Source organism: Mytilus californianus, unplaced genomic scaffold (genome assembly GCF_021869535.1).
Source record: "Mytilus californianus isolate M0D057914Y unplaced genomic scaffold, xbMytCali1.0.p SCAF_8, whole genome shotgun sequence".
NCBI classification, from domain to species: domain Eukaryota; kingdom Metazoa; phylum Mollusca; class Bivalvia; order Mytilida; family Mytilidae; genus Mytilus; species Mytilus californianus.
The window spans coordinates 98853746-98880785 of NW_026262734.1; the positions used below are offsets into that span (position 1 = coordinate 98853746).

Here is a 27040-nt window from a genome sequence, read left to right on the forward strand (position 1 = left end):
GTTCTTCAGTTATGTCCCTTTATAACTTTAAATGATATATATGCAAGTGGGGGCATCATCTGTGCCCCATGGACACATTCCCCATTTTTTCATTTACTTCTTTTTTAATTACTGTTTTACTTTTATTTCTTTTCATTTATTTTTTTTTTAATTTATTACAGTTTTAATTTTTGATTTTTTAAATAGTTTTTGAATTGTTTTTTTTAATTTGTTAATTAGAATTTGCATTTTAATTTTTTGTTTTTCAAACAATTCTAACCAATTTTGAATTAAGTGTTTCATAGTAAGGAAGTGTGGTCTTAAGAATATCAGTTTACATGTGTTGTTTACATGATGGTCATTAATTAGTTCTGCACAGTTAAATGTTAGTAGGAACTGTGAGGTTTATATAAATTATTTTATAGCTTTGTTTCACTTATTCACCAATGTTTCTATTTTTTTTTAATCCCATTGATAGGTTTTATGGAATTTGGCACCTATTGTAGAATTTTTTTTAATAAGATGCAAGTATTTCCTGAATACTTTTTGAAGTTTTCTGCTTGAGAATGATAATTTGTACTGAATGATATATTATATCTATTTTCAACTTCGTTCCTTTTCTAGACATAATTTCATAGAAATTGATCCAATATCCACCTATTTAGGTGAGAATCATATCTCTGGTCTAATTTCATAGACAAAATTTTATAGGAGTTGATTCAATGTCCACCCATTTAGGTGCAAATCACCATTTTAAATTGTGCTTTCAAGCAGTTCATATGTAAAAAAAAAGCTATGGAGGATAAACATTTTCAGCATGAGGTTTAGGCCAATATTCTGTTCTTATTTCAGATTGACATATATCCATAGGACATGCAGTTAGCCTAGACAATTCTCTGTGAAGTTCAAGGACTTTCTTAGTCAAATATGGGAAGATGTGAAAGGTAAGTTTGAAAGTTTGTAAGTGTGCAAAAATATGTTATGTCTCACAAAATGTGCTGTTTCACAATTAAAATACTATCAAAACAACTCCTGATTGCTCAACATTAAACTTCTGAATTGTCTATGAATCATCTTCACGATTGTCCCACATTATTTGCTCACCTGACTGGTTTGGTCAAGTAAGCTATTTTCATCACTTAGCATCAGTCATCCATTATTTTTTACAAAAATCATCTCCTTTAACCACTGCTGGGCCCAACAATAATGTGTGTCGATTGTCCGGTACCAGAGGAAAAAAAGGTCGGACAAGTAAAAGCTATATGAAGCTTGTCTGACGGGACAAGTTAAATCATTCTGTAGAAAAAAATATTAAATCCAACTTTGACGATAAAAGTAATTACAAAAAAAAATAAAAGAAGATAAAAGCAATTATTAATTTGACACGTTTACTTGCAACCAATAATTTAATACTGGTTCTTTGTCAGATACTTTTTATACGCCCGTTTACGGGACGTATTATGGTATACCGTTGTCTGTCCGTCCGTCCGTCTGTCTGTCCGTCCGTCTGTCCGTCTGTCCGTCCGTCGTCAACATGTCGGACATTAACTCAAAAACGATTTAACCAATTTGCATAGAACTTTGGTGAATTGTTTATATCTATTGACGTGAGCTCCCTTTCGTTTTTTATAAATTTTAGATTTTACGTTTCCGAGTTATGGGGTTTTATTCATTAAAAAAAGGGGGATTTTCCAGTTTTCGGACAATAACTCAAGAATGCTTTCACCAACTTGCAAGAAATTGTGGTGAATTGTTTATATCTATTGACATGAGCTCCCTGTTGATTTTTATAAATTTTAGATTTTATGTTTCCAATTATGGGGTTTTATTCATTAAAAAAAGGGGGATTTTCCAGTTTTCGGACAATAACTCAAGAATACTTTCACCAACTTGCAAGAAATTGTGGTGTATTGTTTATATCTATTGACATGAGCTCCCTTTCGTTTTTTATAAATTTTAGATATGACGTTTCAGAGTTACAGGGTTTTATTCATAAAAAAAGGGGTATTTTTTCCAGTTTTCGGACAAAAAATCAAAAATGCTTTCAGCAGTTCTTATGAAACTTTGGTGAAATGTTTATATATCTATTGATGTAAGCTCCATTTAGAATTTTATAAATTTTTCATTTATCATTTCTGAGTTATGGGGTTTTATTCATTAAAAAAGGGAGGGTTTTCCAGTTTTCGGACAATAACTCAAAAATGCTATCAGCAATTCTCATGAAACTTTGGTGAATTGTTTATATCTATTGATGTAAGCTCCCTTTTCATTTTTATAAATTTCTAATATGACATTGAGAATTAATTGAACTTTATTTGTTTATAGTCTGACAACAGATTTACTAAGTATTGCGCAACGGCACAGTGTATTGCACAACAGCAAGAAATCTTGAATTGAATATAAATTCAATTCATATAACCAATTTCAAGTTCTTTGACTACATTTATTCAGAAACCTATATGTCAAATATTAAATTACAGTCCAAATTCAGACCTGTATCAAGCTTGAATATTGTGTCCATTTTTGCCCCAACTGTTCAGGGTTTGACCTCTGCGGGCGTATCCAGCTGCGCTCAGCGAAGCAGTTTATTAACAGATAAAACGCATACTATCGCATACTATCTCGAATCCGGTCTTACTGCTTTGTAGATAAGGTAGTAACAAGACAGTTTGGCACCAGCACGGAAACGAATCGGCTCCATGTGTAATCGACAGTTTGGCACTGTAGGAGATATTTTGGGACCAAGACAACCCAGTACCTCATTTCCTTTCCTTATTCTGTTGCTTTATAATAAATATTATAAATTTTATTTATCAAAAATATTATTAAAATAAACATGAATAAATTATTGACTTTTAAATTCAGAAAATTATATTTGATCGTATGTAGACAAAACAATATTTGATTGCGTTTGAATAAACATTTTAATATATTAAAACAGCTGATTGTAGTCAGTCAGGGGACTTACTTAAATGAGTGGTTTTCAAAATCACTGATTCAAGTAACATAATGTCCATAAAGGTTAGAAGTAAGAGTTGTCTTTCTTTAATAATCACCTATTTAAGTAGTACAAATTAATCACTAGACTAAGTGATTTAATTTTATTGTAGCTTTAAATATAGAATACTAATGATCCAGGGACTAATTATGTTGCTAAAATTATCAGAACCAACATCTGTGTTGATAGGATGACCGGGTCATGTCAGGTGATAACCTTGTACTAAATCTAGGATAATGACATAAAAATCACTTGTTTAAGTATCATACCTTAATTTCCCTCCAAAATATCACTCCATTAAGCATCATTATTTTATTAAAAACCCCACTAATTTCAACATTTCGCAAACAGTATAATTTTCTTACATAATCTATAAGATGAAACCTTGAATTTTACAGGAAAAATACTCCCACTGCTGGGAAAAATCTGTGAAGAAAGTATCAGTTCATTATGTAAAGCCATTTTTATAGCATTTTTACAACTAAAATAGAATTTGCAGCTAAATGATTGCATCGAAGGCATAAACCTTGCTGCTAAAAAGAAGCAAAAAGTTCATTTTTTTCAATTTTACTATTTAAATGAAAAGATATTATCTAAACCTATATATGTGTCTAAATTTTGGTAAAACTACTAAATCACAATTTGTGACAAAACTTTGAATTTGCTACTTAAATAAGTGATTTAAAAATCACTTATTTCAATATGTCCCCTGACTGGTAGTAGGGCATCAATCATAATAATCAATATTTTTAACATAAAAGACCAGGATACAAACCAAATGAGTGTATTATGACTAGCAGGCATACAAGACTGTGCCTCATGTGCTGAGTCGGATGAGACTTTGGTTTTGATGAATACTAGATTTAGTTGTTCTCGACTCATATTTTAAAAAGGATATCAAGAGATAATAATCAAATTCTGTTCCATTGTTTTAACTCATTTTGTTCATTGAATCAGCTTAAAATGCAAAAAAGGTTAATATTAAGATTTTTTTTGGACAAGTTACAATTCCATTCGGACAAGTAAGGTGGTCAAGTCCTTATCCATATCCTTTAAGCAGTAGGTCATATATTTGGTGTATGGAGTGATTGTAAGGTATACATGTGCAACTGACAGGTATCATCTGACCTTGACCTCAATTTCCTGGTTCATTGCACAATGTTTAGTTTTTGTGGTTGGGTCTATCTCTCAGATAATAGTAGCAATAAGGCCACTATATTGGTGTATGAAATGATTGTAAGCTGTATTTGCTTGACTGGTTAAACTGACCGTGACTTCATTTTCATGGATCATTTATGGATCAAGTTTATGCGATAATTGTAGTAAAAGCGTCATATTTTCAATCATAAGTAAAGCAGGCATGACATTTGTGAATGTATTGCACTCTTGTTGAAATATTTTCTATGCCAAAAAAATATTATGTCATGTATGTGTGTTTCCAGTTGCATGTAAAAAAAAATATAGGGTCAGTAGGTCAGGATATTTTCTTACTAATTTCATAGTGAAGTTCTTTGAACTTTTGTTCAAATGTTTTGAAGTTTGAAACTGTCATGAATGTTTGTATATCATGTATATATATTAGATTTATGGTTGTATTTATATAATCAAGTGTACTGCAAGCACACATTAGCTGGCCAATTGTTTATAAGCATTCATGTTCACAAATAGTGCAAATTAGGGACATATGCTAAGGAAGAATTTTTGATTTTGATTTTTTTGTCAGAGCCGATAAATTAGGGTTGGACAGCAAATCGAAACACATCTTTTTTGTTGTTAGCCCTATTGAAAACTATAGTAAAGAGAGGGAAACAGTTTGAATAATAAAAATGATCAACACCATAACATCTACAAATAAGTCACATGGCCAAAATCTTCAGTTGATTTATTGCCTGTGAGTGATTTTTTCTTTCTTTAATTTTATGATAGAAAAATAGAAATTTTAAAAAGCAAAAATGATGATCGTGAGCTTTAGATTTTTTTCAAAATCCAGGTTGATTTGAAAAAGATATAGAAATTTTTAAAGGTGACTGTCAGAATTTGGTTCAAACTGAACATTGTAGCTTTTATACCTATTAATTAAATCCTTAAGTTTGACAGCAATAAACCAAACTATAAAATAACCTTATCAATACATAATTGATATAGATGGGCTGATTTATGACCAGTCGAGACTAAAGGAGTAGGTTCCATAACACCCTAAAACAGCCCCTATTTATAGCTACAATTTCAAATTAGGATTTATTGACCAATATCACAATGAATCATAGCTAATACAATGACTAGATAGAAAATATGTCTTTTTGTTGAAAATTTACGTACTTGCGTTCTACATTGTTCTATTCATGACGTCACAGATAGCACTCACTTTGATTTTCAACAAAAATTCAATGAAAACGGGTAAATTTCCAATGATTTTTTGGACAGGAAACATAGAGCGCATGCGTCGACAAAAAAGCTTTTTTTAACAAAATGTTTGTTATCACATTTAACATATCTGACTTAAGTATTTAGTTGGTCGATGCCTGCACTCTATGTTTCCTAGGCCTTAATTTGTTTGAAATCTGGACGATTTGGTCAAATTTCGCAAAAATCTCTATTTTTGACCTATTTGGGATGTAAAAATCATCACTTTAAAACTACAACTTTGACAAAAAAGTTCTATTCAACTTTCTCACATGTCTTTTTATCCCTTTAAAACATTTATTATCTTGAAAAATTAAACTTAATTATCGGGGCCTAATATGACCCTTACCGAACTTACTCCTTTAAAGGTCAAGACGGGTGGGGACTGGGTCAAGACTGGTCGAGACTGAGTTGAGATTGGTCAAGACCAAGTAGAGACTGGTCTAGACTGGTTGAGCATTTGGCAAGACCTTACCAAGATTATCAAGTACTGTATTAGACTCATTAGGTTAAATTGTAGACAAAAGTCAAGTACAGTTAAGTACAGTCTAATGTTGAGTCTTTTCAAGTAAAATCTGTGCTCACTGTTAAAGTCAGCTTTACATTGACAGCTGCAATCACAGGCGAGACACTGGGTTCCTTAACACTGGGTTCTAAGGAACCCCTTACAAATTTTTCTTAAAACCATTTAAATTTGCCTTGTTTGTTTTAAGACAATTATTGGTAAAGTAACATAATTAAATTAATAGGATTAGAACTTTGCCTCTCTTTTAGAGAAGAAGATATCTGTAGTATGATTGCTAATCCTAATGCTAACTCTAAAAGTAAAAAAAAAATGTTTTATTTTTTAAAACTTTTCCAGTTTGCCTCATTTGTTTGCAGGTAATAATCGGTAAAGTAACATATGTATCAAAAAATGAGAACACCAGATTAGAAAAAAAAGATGCAGTATGATTGCTAAGGATACAACTGCCTTAATAAGAACAATATTTAAACATCATCAGTGTGATATGGCTTCAAATATTGAACAAAACAAATGACAAACAGTAAGCTATGAAAGGTCCTGTGATAACAAAATCATCTATTATAAGAAAGGACAAAATATGTCGACAAAAACAATCATGAATAATATGCATTAAGGACTTTAAAATATTGAACTTGAAGTGACTTTTCTTTGTAGGATACATAGAAATCTTGGAGGACAAATTGACGAGAGTCTTAAAAGACACAGATATGAAGAAAAACAAGAGGAAAAGAATGCCAAACATAGTTCATTTTGTAGTTTAAAGGACTGCAGACTTCCTGATATCTTTCAAACTGTTGTGTTTTTTGGTATAAATGTAATAATGCATTATCATCTTATTTGTATAGGCATAATTTGTATAATTTGGAGTTTAGTATGACGTCCATTATCACTGAACTAGTATACATATTTGTTTAGGGGCCAGCTGAAGGACGCCTGCAGGTGCGGGAGTTTCTCGCTGCATTGAAGACCCATTGGTGGCCTTCGGCTGTTGTCTGCTCTATGGTGGAGTTGTTGTCTCTTTGACACATTCCCCATTTCCATTCTCTATTTTATACATCCTGAAAATCTTGTTGGTACCTTTTATCTCCATAAATGGAACCGCTATTTATAAAACATTGTTGTGATTGTAGTTCTATATGTGAGTTTATTAGTTAACTAGTGCGTAGTAATTGCATATATGAATTATTTTATACCATATCTATCAATCTTTGTCTTTTTAATTAAGAAATAATTTTTAAAACCTTGCTCTTTCAATCCTAGTACATCTATTTTAATTATTTTGCATAGTTTATAAGTTTAAGTAATGCCATTTTATTTCCACATTTGAATTTTACAACAAAAAATACATAAAGATAAGATTTATATCTGTGTTAACAGTTTATTTAATGGAATATTATATTTATGTTTAATTTGTAATATGCACTTATCTCATATTTTTTTCTATTTGACACATTTTCTTTTATTAATCATCAAATTTCAACAAATGTTGGAAACAAACTTACATAAAAACTTTTCAAATGTATCAAAATTCTGTGTTGTAAAATCTTAAAGATTTTCTTTTTCAGGATTTTTCCCAATATGTTTAAGAAATCTGTAACATAATTTTTGCTTGTAGTTTTATTTCGGGATTTTTCCCGAAATGGGTAAAAAAAATCTATGCAACAAGTGTGTGCCTGATAATAGATTTATTTTATCGGGATTTTTCCCGAAATGTGAAAATCAATTATTAGTCATGAGTTCTAGCATATACGTTGGGTTTTTGGGATAAATCCCGAAGTATTTAAAATCTTGCATATAGATTTTGTTTTTTTTCGGGATTTTTCCCGATATGTTTGAAGAAATCTGTAACATAAATTTTTGTAAATTTGGTTTCGGGATTTTACCGGAAATGGTTAAAGAAATCTATTCAACAAAAGCATGCTTGATAAGTGATTTAGTTTTTTGGGGCTTTTTCCCGAAATTTGAAAAGAAATCATTAGTCATAAGTTATAAGTTATAGCATATTTATATGTTGGGTAATCGGGGTAATTCCCGAAATGTTTGAAGACATATATGCTTTATACATTTTACATTTAGATTATTTTTTCGGGATTTTTCCCGAAATGTGTTTAAGATCTGCTTGTCACATAGCTATGCTACCAAAAGTTTTAATTAATGTTGAAAGTGATTTCGGGGAAATTCCCGAATAAAAAGTTGTCACATACATTTTTACCACAAATATTTACAACTTTCATATATTTTGGGAAATTCCCCGAACACTAAATGTAAGTTTTATCAATTATAAGAATAAAAGCATGGAAGATTGTAAAAATTGTGTGTTTCTTTATGAAATCTGCATTCATTTATGGTAAACATTGAAAAAGCTTATAAAAAGGAATAAAATGGATTTTACTCTTTTAAAATAGAGTCAGTTTTACAGTATATAATTTCAACATATTTTTAGATACAATGTTACAGTAACTGTTCTTATTTCTTCTTTATTTTTCTAGCATGTAAACTTTTTAATTATTTGCGTTTTTCAAAGTATTAACACGTTTTCACGAATACAAACTGCATGTTTAATTACAGAATGATACCGATGTCTTTATCTGGCATATTCTTGGCTTGCGTAATTGGTATATTTGTATATTATCAATCTCTTTACAACATCTGGATTTTATTATACACAATTAGCGTTATTAGATTAATTTTGGTAATTAACACATACGGTTTTCCTTTTAAGGTACCCTGTAGTGCTAAAAGATGAACCATTTCACAGTCAGGAAAATCCCTTCATTTACATACAAGTGACACATTTGCCACCTATTAAGGGATACTTGATTCATGCTCTTTCTTTATTGTATTATTACACATGTTCAATTGTAAACATAAACATTCTGATAAAATACATGTATATGCATACTCGTGTATTTTCAAATTATAGGATCATGCAAAACACACGCCTTGGCTCAAGTTATACTGAAATAATTAATTTTTATTTCTTGTTTAAAATGGAAAAAGATCACAAATAAGCAGAAGCTAAACTAACTTTTTTCAAAGTCCACAACAAGATTGAGCTTGGGTTGAGAAAGCGTAACGTGTTTATCGATTTGATCTTATTTATTCTAGTTTAGAGTTCATTCCTGAATGACATCGTTGTTTTCATATTTTGAAGTACAAAAGGTAAAGCTGCTTACAATTTAGTACAGTGTTATTATAATAGTGCATTTCTTCCTACACCTGAGATTCATGTAGTATTTGCAACTGGACGTTTACACAAATCAATCCATCAACCCATTTATTATGTGTCTATAAGATGTAAAAAAAATATCAGTTTACTGTTACAATTCATCGTCTTAGTTAAAGGTTCCGTTCTGATACAAGCATATCGAATTGTAAACTCTGCTGTAAGGAAAGTTATGAACATTTTAAAGCATTTGTGTTTTGTTATGCAAGCATGATCTTAAAAAAGATCCCCATTACTGTTTTAAATATTTTCCATGGTTCTGGAGTAAAGCTTTGGAGATTTTCTTATTTATTCAAATAGAAAAAAAATATCATCGGTCCGACATTTAAAAAGCACCCTGCCATTTTTTAATATCATTAATTATATCTTCAATCAGTTCTGTTTTGAATCGGGAAGAACAATATCTACTTCAATTCAAATATTCGCTCGGTGTGACTCTCTGAAACCATCAATACGTGAACTTTGCTGCAAAAAACCTATACAATATATGGATTTTTTTTTCCGTTAATGCGAAATAATTGACACATCTTATAGCATTTACTAGTTTCTGGATGGGGTCTTTCATATCTGTATTCTATGATAATTTTGGTCATATTTCTCTTTTGTTTTACATTTTATGTCCATTGTCATGATTATTTTCTATTCTGTATATATAAGACCCTTTTTATCTAATTTTTTGGGAATAAATTATTTTCTTTTTTTCTTCTTTTAGTTCTAATCACGACCCTCATTTACGTTTGTTGTGCATGCGAGATATAAACTGCAGTCTCGCAAAGCTATACCTGTGTAAAGACAACTTAACAGTATCAATGTTTCATATAATAACTATGAAGTAAATAAAATGCATTTCTTTACGTACATGAATACATCCGACAAATGTTTGCAAAAATAAGCAAGTATTTGTCAGCATTTACTTTGGTTGTAAATGTTTTATAAACCGCGGTCTCTCAAAACTTTGCATACCTGTGTAGAGATATGTTGCAAATATCAATATTTAGCAAAATAACTATAATACCGGAAAGTATTAGTAAATAAAATACATTTCTTTACAAACATGAACGATATCGACAAACGTTTGCAAATATAACAGAAACTTTTGACAGCATTTACATTGGTTGTAAATGTTTTATAAACCGCGGTCTCTCAAAACTTTGCATACGTCTGTAAAGATATGTTGCAAATATCGATATTTATCAAAATATTTATGATAATGGAAAGTATTAGTAAATAAAATACACTTCTTTACATACATAAACGATATCGACAAACATTTGCAAATATAACACAAACATTTGACAGCATTTACATTGGTTGTAAATGTTTTATAAACCGCGGTCTCTCAAAACTTTGCATACGTCTGTAAAGATATGTTGCAAATATCAATATTTAGCAAAATAACTATAATACTGTAAAGTATAAGTAAATAAAATACATTTCTTTACATGCATGAACGATATCGAGAAACGTTTGCAAATATAACAGAAACATTTGACAGCATTTACATTGGTTGTAAATGTTTTATAAACCGCGGTCTCTCAAAACAGCCCACGCCTCTGTAAAACAGTTATGCAAATTTTAAACTTTGCATATATCTCCTATCCTGGAAAGTGCATGCAAATCTAAAGCCTATCTTTACATATCTTTGGAATATGAATAAATCTATGGAAATAAAATAATTATCTTTAGCATATCTTTGAGGACGTCCTAAAAATTCCAAAGGAATAATGCATTTACATATACGAGTCATTCTCAAAATCAGTCAAAATCTTTGTTTTCAAGCTTTAATTTTATTTAATTGTATTTTAGCATTTCATGTTTAGACTTTTTATGAACTTAATAATGAAAACTGTATATATTAGAGTTGTTTTTGATGTCACTTCTTGCATGAATCGAAAAATTAACAAAAAGTATATCCATTTCTGTAACTTAGAACGTGTTCCCACTGCCAAATCTATTAATGATAAGTACTTTGAATAGATATTTGCATGTTTGTTTTCACAAAATTGTTTCAAATTATATCAAACAAGTCCAGAAGAAACCAAATATAGCATACAATTGCACACATTACATTAATTTCTATTATTAAAAAACTACATTTATGACTGTCGCTGAACTTACAGTCATTCCAGTAACATTTGCTACATTTATGAAATAATGAAGGATCCTTACAGTTGATGAGGCTGCAACTTCCTGTTAGAGCCTCACTATCATAACTCTTTGAATATAGCATGAAGCTGCCAAAAGTTGAAAACAAAAAGTTTTGAAAGAAAACAGATTTGTAAGTAGCCCATCAAAATATATTATGCATATGTCAATACTGTAACAGTGTCTTGAAAAACAAAATTAAAGTTTAATGATTTGATCTTTTCACAGAGATAAGACAGCATGTTCATCTCTTTTTTTAGCAGTAGGGAAATTCCCATGAGGGAGCAGTTATTTATGTATTTACCAAACATTATAAATATGTCATTCCAGTAACAGTCATTACAGTAACATTTAAATGTGTTACAGTAAGGACATATTTTGTTATTGGAAGGAACATTTCTTGCAATATTATACTCTAAATGCCTTCAAAAGATATTTTATTTTGTTAAGTTATGTTATTTAATACTTAGATGTGAAGTATGCAAGAGATGTATTAAGAAATTTACAGAAATTTTAACCATAAGTGAAAGGAGCACACATTTTCATATTCTTGTTACAGTAAAGACATTATTTTGTTACTGGATAGAACATTTCTTGCAATATTATACTATAAATGCCTTCAAAAGATATTTTATTTTGTTAAGTTATGTTATTTAATACTTAGATGTGAAGTATGCAAGAGATGTATTAAGAAATTACATAAAGTTTTAACCATAAGCAAAAGGAGCACACATTTTTATATTCTTGTTACAGGAAAGACATATTTTGTTACTGGAAGAGACATTTTTTACTTTTTTTAATTTCAAACAACGATTTAGAATAAGACATAATTTCTTATAATGTTCTTTCCACTTTGTAAATAAAGATGTTTAATAAATAGATAAAAAAAGCAAGAACAATCTCACAGCACTAAACGAAAGATGCTTAAACTTATATTGTTGTTACGGGAAAGACATTAGTTTGTTACTGGAAAGAACTTATTTCACAATTTTGTACTCCCGATGCTTTAAAATGATGAAATAATGTTTTCTTTAATGGTACTAAAATTTCAGAGACCATATATACTTAGATGCATTAAGAAAATTAGGAAATATACCTCAAGGAATAAGAGAAATACACATGATAATATTCTTGTTACAGGAAAGACATATTCCTTTCATGTAAAGGATATTCTAGCAATTTTAATCCGAAATTCCTTTTTCACAATACTTCTGCACTTTGTATTTTTTTAGACAAATATTTCACATGATAAATAGATAAAAATTGAAAAGATGTCAGCCAGGAAAATAGGGAAATACAGATAGTTTTCTTTTGTTACAGGAAAGATGTGCTTTGTAACTGGATGGAATACTGTACATAAACTAACAAGTCAACGGTTTAGAATAGATTTTCCTTGTATTCAACAGAAGAGAAACTTCAAATTTTAAGTATGTATACAATAATTCAAATACAATCTTGTTTGATGGCCAATATATTTGAAAATACTATCTTTATTTTATAATGTTGTTGGAAAGACATATTTGACATTTTGATATATTTATACCAAAAGCATTCCATTAAACCATTCTCTACTCTATTCTATAATCTGATATTAATATGGACTTCAATTAAAACCACCCTCACTGATCAAACTTAACTTTTCTTTTAGAAATCTATAGTAGAGTGAAGGACAAATATTAAATGATAATTTTTGTTGCAAATTACAACATGTATTTATGAAACATTAAAAAACAGAACATTCTCTATAAACAAGTGTCTCTATTTCATATATTCTTTATTTACAGATATGGGTATGTCTAACGCTGAAAGGCAAAGAAAATTCAGAGAAAATCGAAATAAAGATCTTGTAAAGAGAGAGGCCTATCTGAATAAAGAAAAAGAAAGATATCAAAAAGAAAAGAGAACTGGAAAAAAGAAAAGTGTGAAAGATATGACTGAACGGGAAAAGAGATCTGCAAGGAAAAAATGGAGAACAGCAAAACATAAAGAGAGATCAGCCAAAAAGACACTACTCAAATTAATTACTCCACCTAACACTCCAGAATCATCTCCAAATTTGCAACCTGGTCCTTCACGTCAGAAAGTACAGAGTGTAAAACTAGAGGCTCTCTAGAGCCTGTGTCGCTCACCTGACTCTACTTTGGTTTTAGAAATCATGTAAAGATAGATAAAAATCATAACAGATACCCAAATAATGATTGAGGCCAAATTTTGATTAATATTGGTCCCTTTATTTAATAAAATATCCTGGTGGCCATCTTGAACAGTAAATCGGCAACAAAGTAGAGACACTTGGTCACCTCTTCATAAGGAACATTCATGCCATGTTTGGTTTCATTCCATTCAGTGGTACTCTAAAAGAAGACATTTGTATGTATTTCCCATAGGGTCCTATGTTAAAAAAAGCCCCCCGCAGGCGGCCGTCTTGGATGATGGATCGGCTACAAAGTAACAACACTTGGTCAGCATCTCATAAGGAAGATTCATGCCATGTTTGGTTTCATTCCATTCAGTGGTTCTCTAAAAGAAGACATTTGTATGTATTTCCCATAGGTCCTTTGTTAAACTAAGTCCCCTGCTGGCGGCCATCTTGGATGATGGACCGACTGCAAAGTAACAACACTTGGTCAGCACCTCATAAGGAACATTCATGCCATGTTTGGTTTCATTCCATTCAGTGGTTCTCTAAAAGAAGACATTTGTATGTATTTCCCATAGGGTCCTATGTTAAACTAAGTCCCCCGCTGGCGGCCATCTTGGATGATGGATCGGCTACAAAGTAACAACACTTGGTCAGAACCTCATAAGGAACATTCATGCCATGTTTGGTTTCATTCCATTCAGTGGTTCTCTAAAAGAAGACATTTGTATGTATTTCCCATAGGGTCCTATGTTAAACTAAGTCCCCCGCTGGCGGCCATCTTGGATGATGGACCGCCTGTAAAGTAACAACACTTGGTCAGCACCTCATAAGGAACATTCATGCCATGTTTGGTTCCATTCCATTCAGTGGTTCTCTAAAAGAAGACATTTTTATGTATTTCCCATAGGGTCCTATGTTAAACTAAGTCCCCCGCTGGCGGCCATCTTGGATGATGGATCGGCTACAAAGTAACAACACTTGGTCAGCATCTCATAAGGAAGATTCATGCCATGTTTGGTTTCATTCCATTCAGTGGTTCTCTAAAAGAAGACATTTGTATGTATTTCCCATAGGTCCTTTGTTAAACTAAGTCCCCTGCTGGCGGCCATCTTGGATGATGGACCGACTGCAAAGTAACAACACTTGGTCAGCACCTCATAAGGAACATTCATGCCATGTTTGGTTTCATTCCATTCAGTGGTTCTCTAAAAGAAGACATTTGTATGTATTTCCCATAGGGTCCTATGTTAAACTAAGTCCCCCGCTGGCGGCCATCTTGGATGATGGATCGGCTACAAAGTAACAACACTTGGTCAGAACCTCATAAGGAACATTCATGCCATGTTTGGTTTCATTCCATTCAGTGGTTCTCTAAAAGAAGACATTTGTATGTATTTCCCATAGGGTCCTATGTTAAACTAAGTCCCCCGCTGGCGGCCATCTTGGATGATGGACCGCCTGTAAAGTAACAACACTTGGTCAGCACCTCATAAGGAACATTCATGCCATGTTTGGTTCCATTCCATTCAGTGGTTCTCTAAAAGAAGACATTTTTATGTATTTCCCATAGGGTCCTATGTTAAACTAAGTCCCCCGCTGGCGGCCATCTTGGATGATGGATCGGCTACAAAGTAACAACACTTGGTCAGCACCTCATAAGGAACATTCATGCCATGTTTGGTTTCATTCCATTCAGTGGTTCTCTAAAAGAAGTCATTTGTATGCATTTCCCATAGGGTCCTATGTTAAACTAAGTCCCCGGCTGGCGGCCATCTTGGATGATGGATCGGCTACAAAATAATAACACTTGGTCAGCATCTCATAAGGAAGATTCATGCCATGTTTGATTTCATTCCATTCAGTGGTTCTCTAAAAGAAGACATTTGTATGTATTTCCCATAGGGTCCTATGTTAAACTAAGTCCCCCGCTGGCGGCCATCTTGGATGATGGACCGACTGCAAAGTAACAACACTTGGTCAGCATCTCATAAGGAACATTCATGCCATGTTTGGTTCCATTCCATTCAGTGGTTCTCTAAAAGAAGAAATTTTTATGTATTTCCCATAGGGTCCTATGTTAAACTAAGTCCCCCGCTGGCGGCCATCTTGGATGATGGATCGGCTACAAAGTAACAACACTTGGTCAGCACCTCATAAGGAACATTCATGCCATGTTTGGTTTCATTCCATTCAGTGGTTCTCTAAAAGAAGTCATTTGTATGCATTTCCCATAGGGTCCTATGTTAAACTAAGTCCCCCGCTGGCGGCCATCTTGGATGATGGATTGGCTACAAAGTAACAACACTTGGTGAGCACCTCATAAGGAACATTCATGCCATGTTTGGTTTCATTCCATTCAGTGGTTCTCTAAAAGAAGACATTTGTATGTATTTCCCATAGGGTCCTATGTTAAATTAAGTCCCCCGCTGGCGGCCATTTTGGATGATGGACCGACTGCAAAGTAACAACACTTGGTCAGCATCTCATAAGGAACATTCATGCCATGTTTGGTTCCATTCCATTCAGTGGTTCTCTAAAAGAAGACATTTTTATGCATTTCCCATAGGGTCCTATGTTAAACTAAGTCCCCCGCTGGCGGCCATCTTGGATGATGGATCGGCTACAAAGTAACAACACTTGGTCAGCACCTCATAAGGAACATTCATGCCATGTTTGGTTTCATTCCATTCAGTGGTTCTCTAAAAGAAGTCATTTGTATGCATTTCCCATAGGGTCCTATGTTAAACTAAGTCCCCTGCTGGCGGCCATCTTGGATGATGGATCGGCTACAAAGTAACAACACTTGGTCAGCACCTCATAAGGAACATTCATGCCATGTTTGGTTTCATTCCATTCAGTGGTTCTCTAAAAGAAGACATTTGTATGTATTTCCCATAGGGTCCTATGTTAAACTAAGTCCCCCGCTGGCGGCCATCTTGGATGATGGACCAACTGCAAAGTAACAACACTTGGTCAGCATCTCATAAGAAACATTCATGCCATGTTTGGTTCCATTCCATTCAGTGGTTCTCTAAAAGAAGACATTTGTATGTATTTCCCATAGGGTCCTATGTTAAACTAAGTCCCCCGCTGGCGGCCATCTTGGATGATGGATCGGCTACAAAGTAACAACACTTGGTCAGCACCTCATAAGGAACATTCATGCCATGTTTGGTTTCATTCCATTCAGTGGTTCTCTAAAAGAAGTCATTTGTATGCATTTCCCATAGGGTCCTATGTTAAACTAAGTCCTCCGCTGGCGGCCATCTTGGATGATGGATCGGCTACAAAGTAACAACACTTGGTGAGCACCTCGTAAGGAACATTCATGCCATGTTTGGTTTCATTCCATTCAGTGGTTTTCTAAAAGAAGACATTTGTATGTATTTCCCATAGGGTCCTATGTTAAATTAAGTCCCCCGCTGGCGGCCATTTTGGATGATGAACCGACTGCAAAGTAACAACACTTGGTCAGCATCTCATAAGGAACATTCATGCCATGTTTGGTTCCATTCCATTCAGTGGTTCTCTAAAAGAAGACATTTTAATGTATTTCCCATAGGGTCCTATGTTAAACTAAGTCCCCCGCTGGCGGCCATCTTGGATGATGGATCGGCTACAAAGTAACAACACTTGGTCAGCACCTCATAAGGAACATTCATGCCATGTTTGGTTTCATTCCATTCAGTGGTTCTCTTAAAGAAGTCATTTGTATGCATTTCCCATAGGGTCCTATGTTAAACTAAGTCCCCCGCTGGCGGCCATCTTGGATGATGGATCGGCTACAAAGTAACAACACTTGGTCAGCACCTCATAAGGAACATTCATGCCATGTTTGGTTTCATTCCATTCAGTGGTTCTCTAGAAGAAGTTCAAAATGTAAAAAGTTAACGCCGACGACGGACGACGACGGACGACGGACGCCAAGTGATGAGAAAAGCTCACTTGGCCCTTCGGGCCAGGTGAGCTAAAAAAGAAATAGAGATCAAGCAAAATGTTACAGGGACAACAAAATTTTGGAAGACAAATTGGCTAAACAAAAAAGAAAAATACAAATGTATAAGCAAAGATATTTGAGAGAAAAGAGGAAGAGGGCAAACCTTGACAAGCCTTGTCCAGACACACCAAGAACAAAAACAAAGAAGTTGCTGAGGAATTTTTCACAAAAAGAAGTACGAAAAACTCTGATATATCATTATGCAATGGAGGGACAGATCAAACAATCCTATCAGAACCTTAAAGACAACTCGCAGAAAAGAAGTTTGGCAGCCATTTTAAGAGGTTCACTGCTTAGGAAATATAACTTGAAAACAACTGCTTATCGTAACTGTGGTATAGATGTGAGAAATACCTTAAAGGTAAAAACAAGTCTATCAAGAAGAATGTGTAAACCAGTCAGAGAATTTTACGAACGTAATGATGTATCAAGACTATCTACGGGGGTGAAACAAACTGTTACATTTAAGAAAATTAAGAAGCAGCGACGGGTTTTACTTGATACTTTACAAAATATTCATTTAAAATTCCTGGCTGAGTCAACCACAAAAGTGAGTTATTCAACATTCTGCAGACTGCGGCCATTTTGGGTGGTATTTCCTAATGAAAGTGACAGGAGCACTTGTCTTTGCAAGCTATGTGAGAATGCTAAGTATATTGCTAATGCCTTAAAAAAATCAAATATAATTGAAACGGATGAATTAGAAAAAATTATTGATGGACTGACTTGTGATCAAGATACATACTTGCTGAAAAGAAGATGCATGTTTGGAACGTGCGAAGTCTGTAAAAACAACAGGATATCTTATGATACATCTAAAGGAAATGATGAAGTTGAATTTAGTCAGTGGACATCAAAGATCGAAAAAAGACTGGTAAAAGAAGAAGAAAAGAACATCACCCTTACTGTCAAGGAGACAATGGAAATGTCTGCTTCAGATCTGGTTAATAAATTTGAAGATGAGCTGGTCAGGTTTAAAAAACATGTTTTTACAATAAGAGCACAGTATGGATACTTCAAGAACAGAAAACAATCTCTAAAAAAGGATGAGTGCCTGTTGCACATTGACTTTTCAGAAAATTATGTTTGTAAAATGAGTGAAGAAATTCAAAGCATGCATTTTGGCGCCTCAAAGAAACAGCTATCCCTACATACTGGAGTTTATTACGTTTCCAACTATCAAAAAACCTTTTGCACAGTTTCTGAGAATTTACAACATGGTCCTGCAGGGATTTGGGCACATTTAAAGCCAATTCTAAAAAGAATAAAACAGGAGAGCCCTGATGTTACCTCCCTTGAAATATTCAGTGATGGACCAACAACCCAGTATCGCCAGAAGGGAAACTTTTATCTTGCTTGTACAAACCTTCCAAAATACGGCTTTCAAAACTTTTGCTGGAACTTTTTTGAAGCTGGTCATGGAAAAGGGATACCAGATGCTGTAGGTGGTGCTTTAAAGAGACATGCTGACACAGAAGTTAAATTTGGCAAGGACATTACAAATGCAGATATATTTTTAGATTGTATGTCTAACAGTGAGAGTGTTGGTTATTTAGTATCCGACAGAGATATACAAAAGGAACAAAAGTTACTACAAGCAGCACAACTAAAGCCAATTCCAGGTACAATGAAGTTACACCAACTGATCTTTCAGAAGGACTATGAGATTGCCTATAGAAACATAAGTTGTACTTGCCAGGAACCAAGTGACTGCTCATTTTGTACAGGACAAGAAATCAAATTTTCAAGGATACTGGCAGATAAAAAACAGCAAGAAGTCAAAACAAAATTAAAACCACAATCTTTAGAATCTCTTTATGCTATTGACTTAACAGAAGAAAATGGACCCAGTAAACCGAAAAAAGCAAAATCAGAGGAACATACAAATACTGAATTGCCATTTGACATGAATGAAGCAATATATAGCCTTAAGGATGTGAAATCACACAGACAGTTAAAGAGTAGATGTAGTCAACTAATAAAAGACCTTGGGACCTTGGAAAGTAACCCATTGATGGTTAATATCATGGACCAAAGAATGGAAGTTGATGCAAAAGCAATGGATAATTATCCAGATGATGTTCCAGATACAAGGGCATTATATCCCTGTAAAGTAAGCAGTGATGGCAATTGTCTCCCATCATGTGGAAGTGTCTTTGCACATAAATCAATATTAAAGCATCAGAAATTAGACTAAGAATTGTAATAGAACTTGTCCAAAATGAACATCTATACTTGGATAATAACTTTCTGCTAAAAGGAACAACAAACACAAAATCCTCAAAGAACCTACCCACAATATATGCACAGTATTCAGACATGTACTTGCCTGGAATTCATCTGACCGAAAATATAATTAGAAGCATTTACCAAAAAGAAATAATGAAGATCAGATTGGATAAAACCTATATGGGAATTTGGCAAATACATGCCCTTTCAAGTGTGTTATGCACCCCAATATATTCAGTATATCCAAAATTAGGAAATCCAAACGTACGCCAGGACCTTAATCGCCTCATTTTACCTAGAGAATATAAACATAAACAACCTATTTACATTTTTTGGACAAGTACAAGGAGTGCCGATATGAACAACGAGCACTGGGTACCAAACCATTTTGTTCCTATCTTACCTATAGACAACATCATTATAGAAGACAATGGACGTAAAGAATTCAAAACTGAAAACATAGATACAATCGAAGATCAAAATCAACATGAAAAGGAAAAAGAAGGAAAAAGTGAAATTATAAATGCAAATGTAGAGGGAAATAAAATAGAAGTGAAATCTTGGTTTATAGAGGAAATTAAAGTAGAATCTGGAAATTTAACGGAAAAGGGAAGAGAAGTTAAAAATGAAGAGAAAAGTGAAGAAGAATCTAAAAATCAAGAAAACAATAAAGGAGAATCTGAAAATGTAGGCTGTCTACAGAGCCAAACAGATAAAGGACAGAGAACCAGTCTATCTGAAAATGAAGAGAACAATAAAGAAGAATCGGAAAATCTAGAGAACAATAACAAAGAATCTGAAAATATAGAGAACAGTATAGAATCTGAAAAAGTAGAGAAAGGTGAAGAATCTGCAATTGCAGAGAATAAAGCAGAAAAAATTGAAAATGTACAGAAAATTGAGGAAAAATCAATAAATGAAGATGAAAAGGAAGAATCTAAAAAGAAAACTGAAGAAAACCCTGAAAAGGAAGAATCTAAAAATCAAGAAAACAATAAAGGAGAATCTGAAAATGTAGGCTGTCTACAGAGCCAAACAGATAAAGGAAAGAGAACCAGTCTATCTGAAAATGAAGAGAACAATAAAGAAGAATCGGAAAATCTAGAGAACAATAACAAAGAATCTGAAAATATAGAGAACAGTATAGAATCTGAAAAAGTAGAGAAAGGTGAAGAAACTGCAATTGCAGAGAATAAAGCAGAAAAAATTGAAAATGTACAGAAAATTGAGGAAAAACCAATAAATGTAGATGAAAAGGAAGAATCTAAAAAGAAAACTGAAGAAAACCCTGAAAAGGAAGAATCTAAAGAGAAAAATGAAGAAGAATCTGAAAATGTAGAGAAAAAAGAAGAAAAAATTAAAAATCAAAGGGAAAAGGAAATCAAAGTTGAAAATGCAAAGCAAAGTGACGAAGAATCTGGTAAAGTGGAGAATACAAAGCAAAGTGACGAAGAATCTGGTAAAGTGGAGAATGCAAAGCAAAGTGACGAAGAATCTGGTAAAGTGGAGAATGCAAATGAAGTTGGAGAAACGATTGGCAATCCATCTGAAATTGAGAGCCTTACGTGTAATGAGAATGACACAAATTGGAAAGATGTCCCAGATCCATCTAAATGTGTGGGTAAATATGTTGTCATCAAGTATGACGAGAAACCATACCCTGGTGTTGTAGAGGATGCTGGAGAGAGCGATATCTATGTACAATGTATGCACCGAGTGGGTAAAAAAGATAATAATTGCTTTTTTTGGCCTAGAACAATCAAAGACAAGTGTTGGTATGAGTTTGATGATGTGTTAGCAGTTATCCCGGAACCTACAAAAATAGAGGGATCATATTCACACTACAAAATTGATCAAGACATATGGAATCAAATTACAGATGAACTGAAATGAAACAAGTTGATTTCCCATGGGATTGTGTCTTTTTAAGTCTAATATATCTAAAACATATCTTTTTACAGTATTGTTTAGTGTAGTTTTGAAAATAAATAGACTGAAACAACATTGGAAGACACTTTAAGACAATCAGATGTCCGTCCTGTAACAAGTTGATGTCCGTCCTGTAACAAGTTGATTTCCCATGGGATTGTGTGACTTCAATATCCCTTTTTAAGTCTTATATATATAAAACATATCTTTTACAGTATTGTGTAGTGTAGTTTTGAAAATAAATAGACTGAAACAACATTGGAAGACACTTTAAGACAATCAGATGTCCGTCCTGTAACAAGTTGATGTCCGTCCTGTAACAAGTTGATTTCCCATGGGATTGTGTGACTTCAACATCCTTTATTAAGTCTTATATATATAAAACATATCTTTTACAGTATTGTGTAGTGTAGTTTTGAAAATAAATAGACTGAAACAACATTGGTAGACACTTTAAGACAATCAGATGTCCGTCCTGTAACAAAACAGTCCATCCAATAACAATGATGTCCTTCCTGTAACAAGCTTTCTTTTACAATCTGGGAGAAATAATATATGTTGTAAGATGAAATTATTTATATCATATCCCACAGTTAATTATTTTCAAACTACAAATAACTTAATTAGCTATGAAAATTTCCATTTTATACTCGTAACAATACTTTTTTTGTAACATAATATTAAAATGTAAAATTTCAATGCATCAAATGAAAACAAAACAAGCATAATCTAATGTAAATGATGTTTTTTTTAGTTTCAGTGTGTGAAATATGTATTTAAGGATTACACACAAAAAAATGTTTAGCTCTAAAGTATAAAACAAATATTTTATGGACCTACACATATGTTGTTACAGGAAGGACATTTTTCGTCATCCATACCATTTCGATCACAATATTTTATATGTTTAACATTTGATTAAGGTTGCATATTTTGTTTGTTAACTTCTTATATGTCATAGTTTTATAGAACATAATAAAATTTTGGATTCCTTTTACTTGTATTTATTCTAACTGCCTGTTCTGCATTTTGACGGATTCTGAGAATGACTCATACATTAGTAGGTCCGCAAATATATCTGGCAGAAAAGTAGTTATATTTGTCAAACATTTACATGATTGCCCAAATTGTTGTAAATCTGCCTTTTCGTGTAGTGAATCCTGGTATGTAACCCTGCAATTTTCATTGACAGTATTGATATTTGTAACGTCTATACTTGACGATAACACCTTGTCGATCGAAAAACGTCTGTCTTTGGTGAAAGAGGAACAATAAACCACTTTTTTAAACATCACCTCCTGAAAAAAAAAATCTACCATAGATCACAACTGTGATGATATGCATTTCAATGCTGCTTTGAAGCATTTACATGCCCTTCGACATCCTTTCTAACAGTGGATGAATTCTTGACATGACATTGCAGTCTTTATAAAGTAATTGTTCTTTATTTTCAAGACTGTATATTTCTAACCAATCAAGAGATGGAAAACACCGCTTATTTCAAATGGTACAATCCGTCTAGGAAAAAACTGGATCTGCATTTGTTAATATGCTTAAGGCAACCAATGTCAAAACATTTAATGAATACTATTCAGAAGATAAAAAGTTATAGAATGGTATGTTGTGCTTCTGTATGATCGGTTTATTTAATTTAATACAATGAATGAAGTAAGAAAACATTTATTTACACAGAAGACAAGAACAATTGACAATATTCCTATTCAACAATGACACGAAAATGTGACGAGATGCACTTCTAGAACATACGAAACGTTTAGCTTACCTAGTTAGTGTTGTTTGGAGGTAATATTTTAGTCGCAAATCCTGGTATGCCATCACCAAATGTTTTTGGTTTGCAAAAACGAAATGGTACGTCGGTATCATTCTGTTCAGGGCTTGCAGAAGCTGCACTGTCATGTCAAGAGTTCATCCACTGTAAGAAAGGATGTCGAGGGGCATGTAAATTCTTGAAAGCAGCATTGAAATGCATATCATAATGTAACTGCTCACCGTACTGCGAGAGAGAAACTGATTGATGCTTAATTTTAATTATCCTGCATTTGAATCATATTTAATTATCAACACACTTCTATACAGTTGTTTTGCCAAAAAGTTACTTTTGAGGCTCCATTTTTATTTTCGCTCACATTTTCAAAATTGAAATGCTTGTTTCATATCTTTGTAGGGTTTCATACATATGTTTCATTGCTAGAAAAATTGAAAGATTTTCTGAAGTCATGTAAACTTGAACAATAACTGTGTAATTTAGACCTTGTCAGAGACGCCATTTTTTATTGTATGTTTATTTTATAGTTTATATGACACCTCTTACAAAAAAATATATGTTGGTTTGCATTTGTATCCAAATAGATGTTTCATAATGTTTGTATCATTTTTAGACTACATTATTACAAAATACCGTCAAACTCTGATGTTTTGGGCGGTGTCATTTTGAATTTTGGAGGCCTTTTTAAATAATTGTGTATTAATAATTTGAAAAAATAATTATTGACATATCCTTAATGTATTTTCTTGAATTACGATATCGACTAAACTCTTGTCTGTTTGTCTTTTTCTTTTTTAGCCATGGCGTTGTCAGTTTATTTTCGACTTATGAGTTTGATTGTACTTTTGGTATCCTTTGCCTCTTTGCATATTTGTAGTATGATGTTGCATTCCCAGTACATTATGTTGGCCATATTTGAAATTTTTTTCGAGGCTCTTTATATGAATTTTCTTTATACCCCTTAATCTTTCACTATGCCAATTTTCATGCTTTTATCCGCTGAAATATTGGTGATTACTTTGACGCTTCCGGAATTGCTTCTTTTTGAGTCCGTGCAATAAATACAATTCTCTTGCATATTGCATTTCATAGACTTCATCTTGTGTATGATGCATATTGGTAGACTTCATCTAGTGTATGATGCATATTGGTAGACTTCATCCAGTGTATGATGCATATTGGTAGACTTCATCCAGTGTATGATGTATATTGGTAGACTTCATCTAGTGTATGATGCATATTGGTAGACTTCATCAAGTGTATGATGCATATTGGAAGACTTCATCCAGTGTATGGTGCATATTGGTAGACTTCATCAAGTGTATGATGTTGCATTCTTAGTACCTGATGTCGGCCATCTTTAATTTGTCGGCCATATTTTTTTTTTTTTTTTTCATACCTCCATATTTGAATTGTCTTTATATCCCTTAATCCCTTACTATGCCAAGTTTCACGCTTGTATCATAAAATGGTCAATTATTCTCATATCCGATGTACTAATATTTGTGATTATGTTGACGCCCCTGGTCTTGTTTCTTTTGGAGTCATCGTAATAAATTCAATTTTCTCCCCAAAATAAGATTTACGAGTTTGACTTTTTGTAAAGTTGACTCTTATTTATACTGATCTATATATTTCCGGTTTTCACCATATATTTTTTCATGCTTTACTTGGTGCAAATAATTTTAATGTTGAAGGACGATTTCGCTGGACTAATAGTGCAACTAACTTTGATTTTACTGACTGGGGCCAGGAAGACCGGATATAGGAGCTTATCATGACAAATGAAAAGAAGCTAGCATTATCTTTCAACTGCACGTCCCTCTAACAATGTCTAAATAACTAATCCAAAGTGTGGTAACTTTGTTCAGCATTTCTATCTTTTGTCGTAAAGATAAAAATATCCGATAAAATGAGTAGACTTGACAAACGTATGAAGAATTATCTAAATATACTGCCGAAATTTACCCACAGTAACTCATTTTAGATAAATCATAAATAAACAGCAATAACTTCCTTTCCTATATAACGGTATTTAGGTTCCACACTGGAAACTCTTCACAAAAAGTGACGACAAAAGAGACGATGTTTTCCACATTGCTAATTTTCTTTTTTTACGGTGATTTTCCATTTGTTCCCACTTACGGTATTTTTTTCTAAATATCCCAATTCATTTGCTATGCAAATCTGTAGTTACGTTTTGGATTTAATAAGCGTAATCTATGTATAACTGGTTAATCATGAAGTCTAGGTTTCCGTTTCCACAAATTATTTTAAACCTTTATTAAATTCTTTCAAAGATACAATAGCGCATCTTAAATTTTAAGGTGATGTTTTTATCGAGCCCGTAAATTTAGAAAAGATCTGGTTAAACTTATCGAACCTTTCACTAAATTGATTCTAAAGGTTTAAAAATTGATTACTGTGATAATATTTTTAAATATTGTTTTTAACGGTTATCAAGGGGTACAATTATACCATTATTTTCTATAAGTATATGATAAATAACCTAATAATAAACTTGGTAACTAATACAAGTAAGTGTAATACACTTAATGACAATCGTGCTGTATCAAACATCCGTGATGAAATCGATATCAGTCACAGTTGCAAACGCTTTATCAAATTCTTATAATCTGAACGACGTCGCGTAATGAATATCAGACATGTTTACAAAGGCTTTATCAAACCCCTGATATGTATTACGTCATGTCTCGTGAAACAAACCCACCCATCTCAATTAGTTGTTCTTGAGGTACATGTATATAATAAAGAGTATATAATATGGCTTTTCAATATCACACTCCGTGTCAACCCTCAACCATTGTAATCCCTCGAGCAGAGCTCTTGGGGTTATATTGGTGTCTTACAGGTGTGATATTGAAAAACCCAAATGATATTTATAGGTTTCATAACGAGTGATAATTGGATATCGCTTCATATCAACTCGAGTTATTTATAATCGATACGATATTCCCGGACTTGTATTTCCTATCATGATTCCTTGATATAGGGTTGCTGCTCACAAGGAAGCTATTAAACCAAGAGTTCCAAATGGTGAAGTTGAAATCATCCTTTCGTAAATTTTACGAGTTGGTTGACCGTTATGGAATATTCGTTTCACAGATAATAGCGGATATGTTCCTAATGTCGTAACTACAATCCCATTCCCTTTTCACGAATGTAACCTACCGAATTAGACTATTTGTCGGGTTTGTACAAACATGAGCAACACGACGGGTGCCACATGTGGAGCAGGATCTGCTTACCCCATCCGGAGCACCTGAGATCAACCAAGTTTTTGGTAGGGTTCGTGTTGCCTAGTCTTTGCAGTTTTCTATGTTGTGTTTTGTGTACTATTGTTTGTCTGTTTGTCTTTTTTCTTTTTTAGCCAGGGCGTTGCCACGGTCAGTTTATTTTCGATTGATGAGTTGAATGTCCCTCTGGTATCTTTCGCCTATCTTTAAATTTCAATATAATAATAAACGAGCCTTCGGCGAGTTTATTATTACTATTTAAATTAAATAACGAGAGTTGATATCAAGCAATATTCAATTTTCAGGAGCTGTTAAACCTATTTCTCATATGATCAACACTCTCATTGTGTTAAATAAAAAAAAATCCTCGAATCCATGATCTAGTCCTTTGCACATACCAGTGTGACGTCATTTATCGCACC

General features: G+C 33.1%; 1 protein-coding gene and 1 long non-coding RNA gene across 2 annotated transcripts; both read left to right on the top strand.

Moving 5' to 3' along the window:
• The first annotated feature begins 11904 nt into the window (after positions 1-11904).
• Positions 11905-13375, top strand: LOC127711365 (uncharacterized). The gene is made up of 2 exons (XR_007986658.1): positions 11905-12704; positions 13062-13375. It is a non-coding gene; the product is annotated as an uncharacterized LOC127711365 (long non-coding RNA).
• Positions 13376-19736: 6361 nt separating this feature from the next.
• LOC127711360 (golgin subfamily A member 6-like protein 22) lies at positions 19737-22568 on the top strand. The gene has a single exon (XM_052217392.1). It carries the CDS (start codon positions 19737-19739, stop codon positions 21537-21539), a length of 1803 nt encoding a protein of 600 aa, XP_052073352.1. The 3' UTR covers positions 21540-22568.
• Positions 22569-27040: the final 4472 nt, after the last annotated feature.

Excerpts from the sequence above, each read along its gene's own strand:
- LOC127711360 (XM_052217392.1), top strand. The coding sequence starts at position 19,737 with ATGTACTTGCCTGGAATTCATCTGACCGAAAATATAATTAGAAGCATT.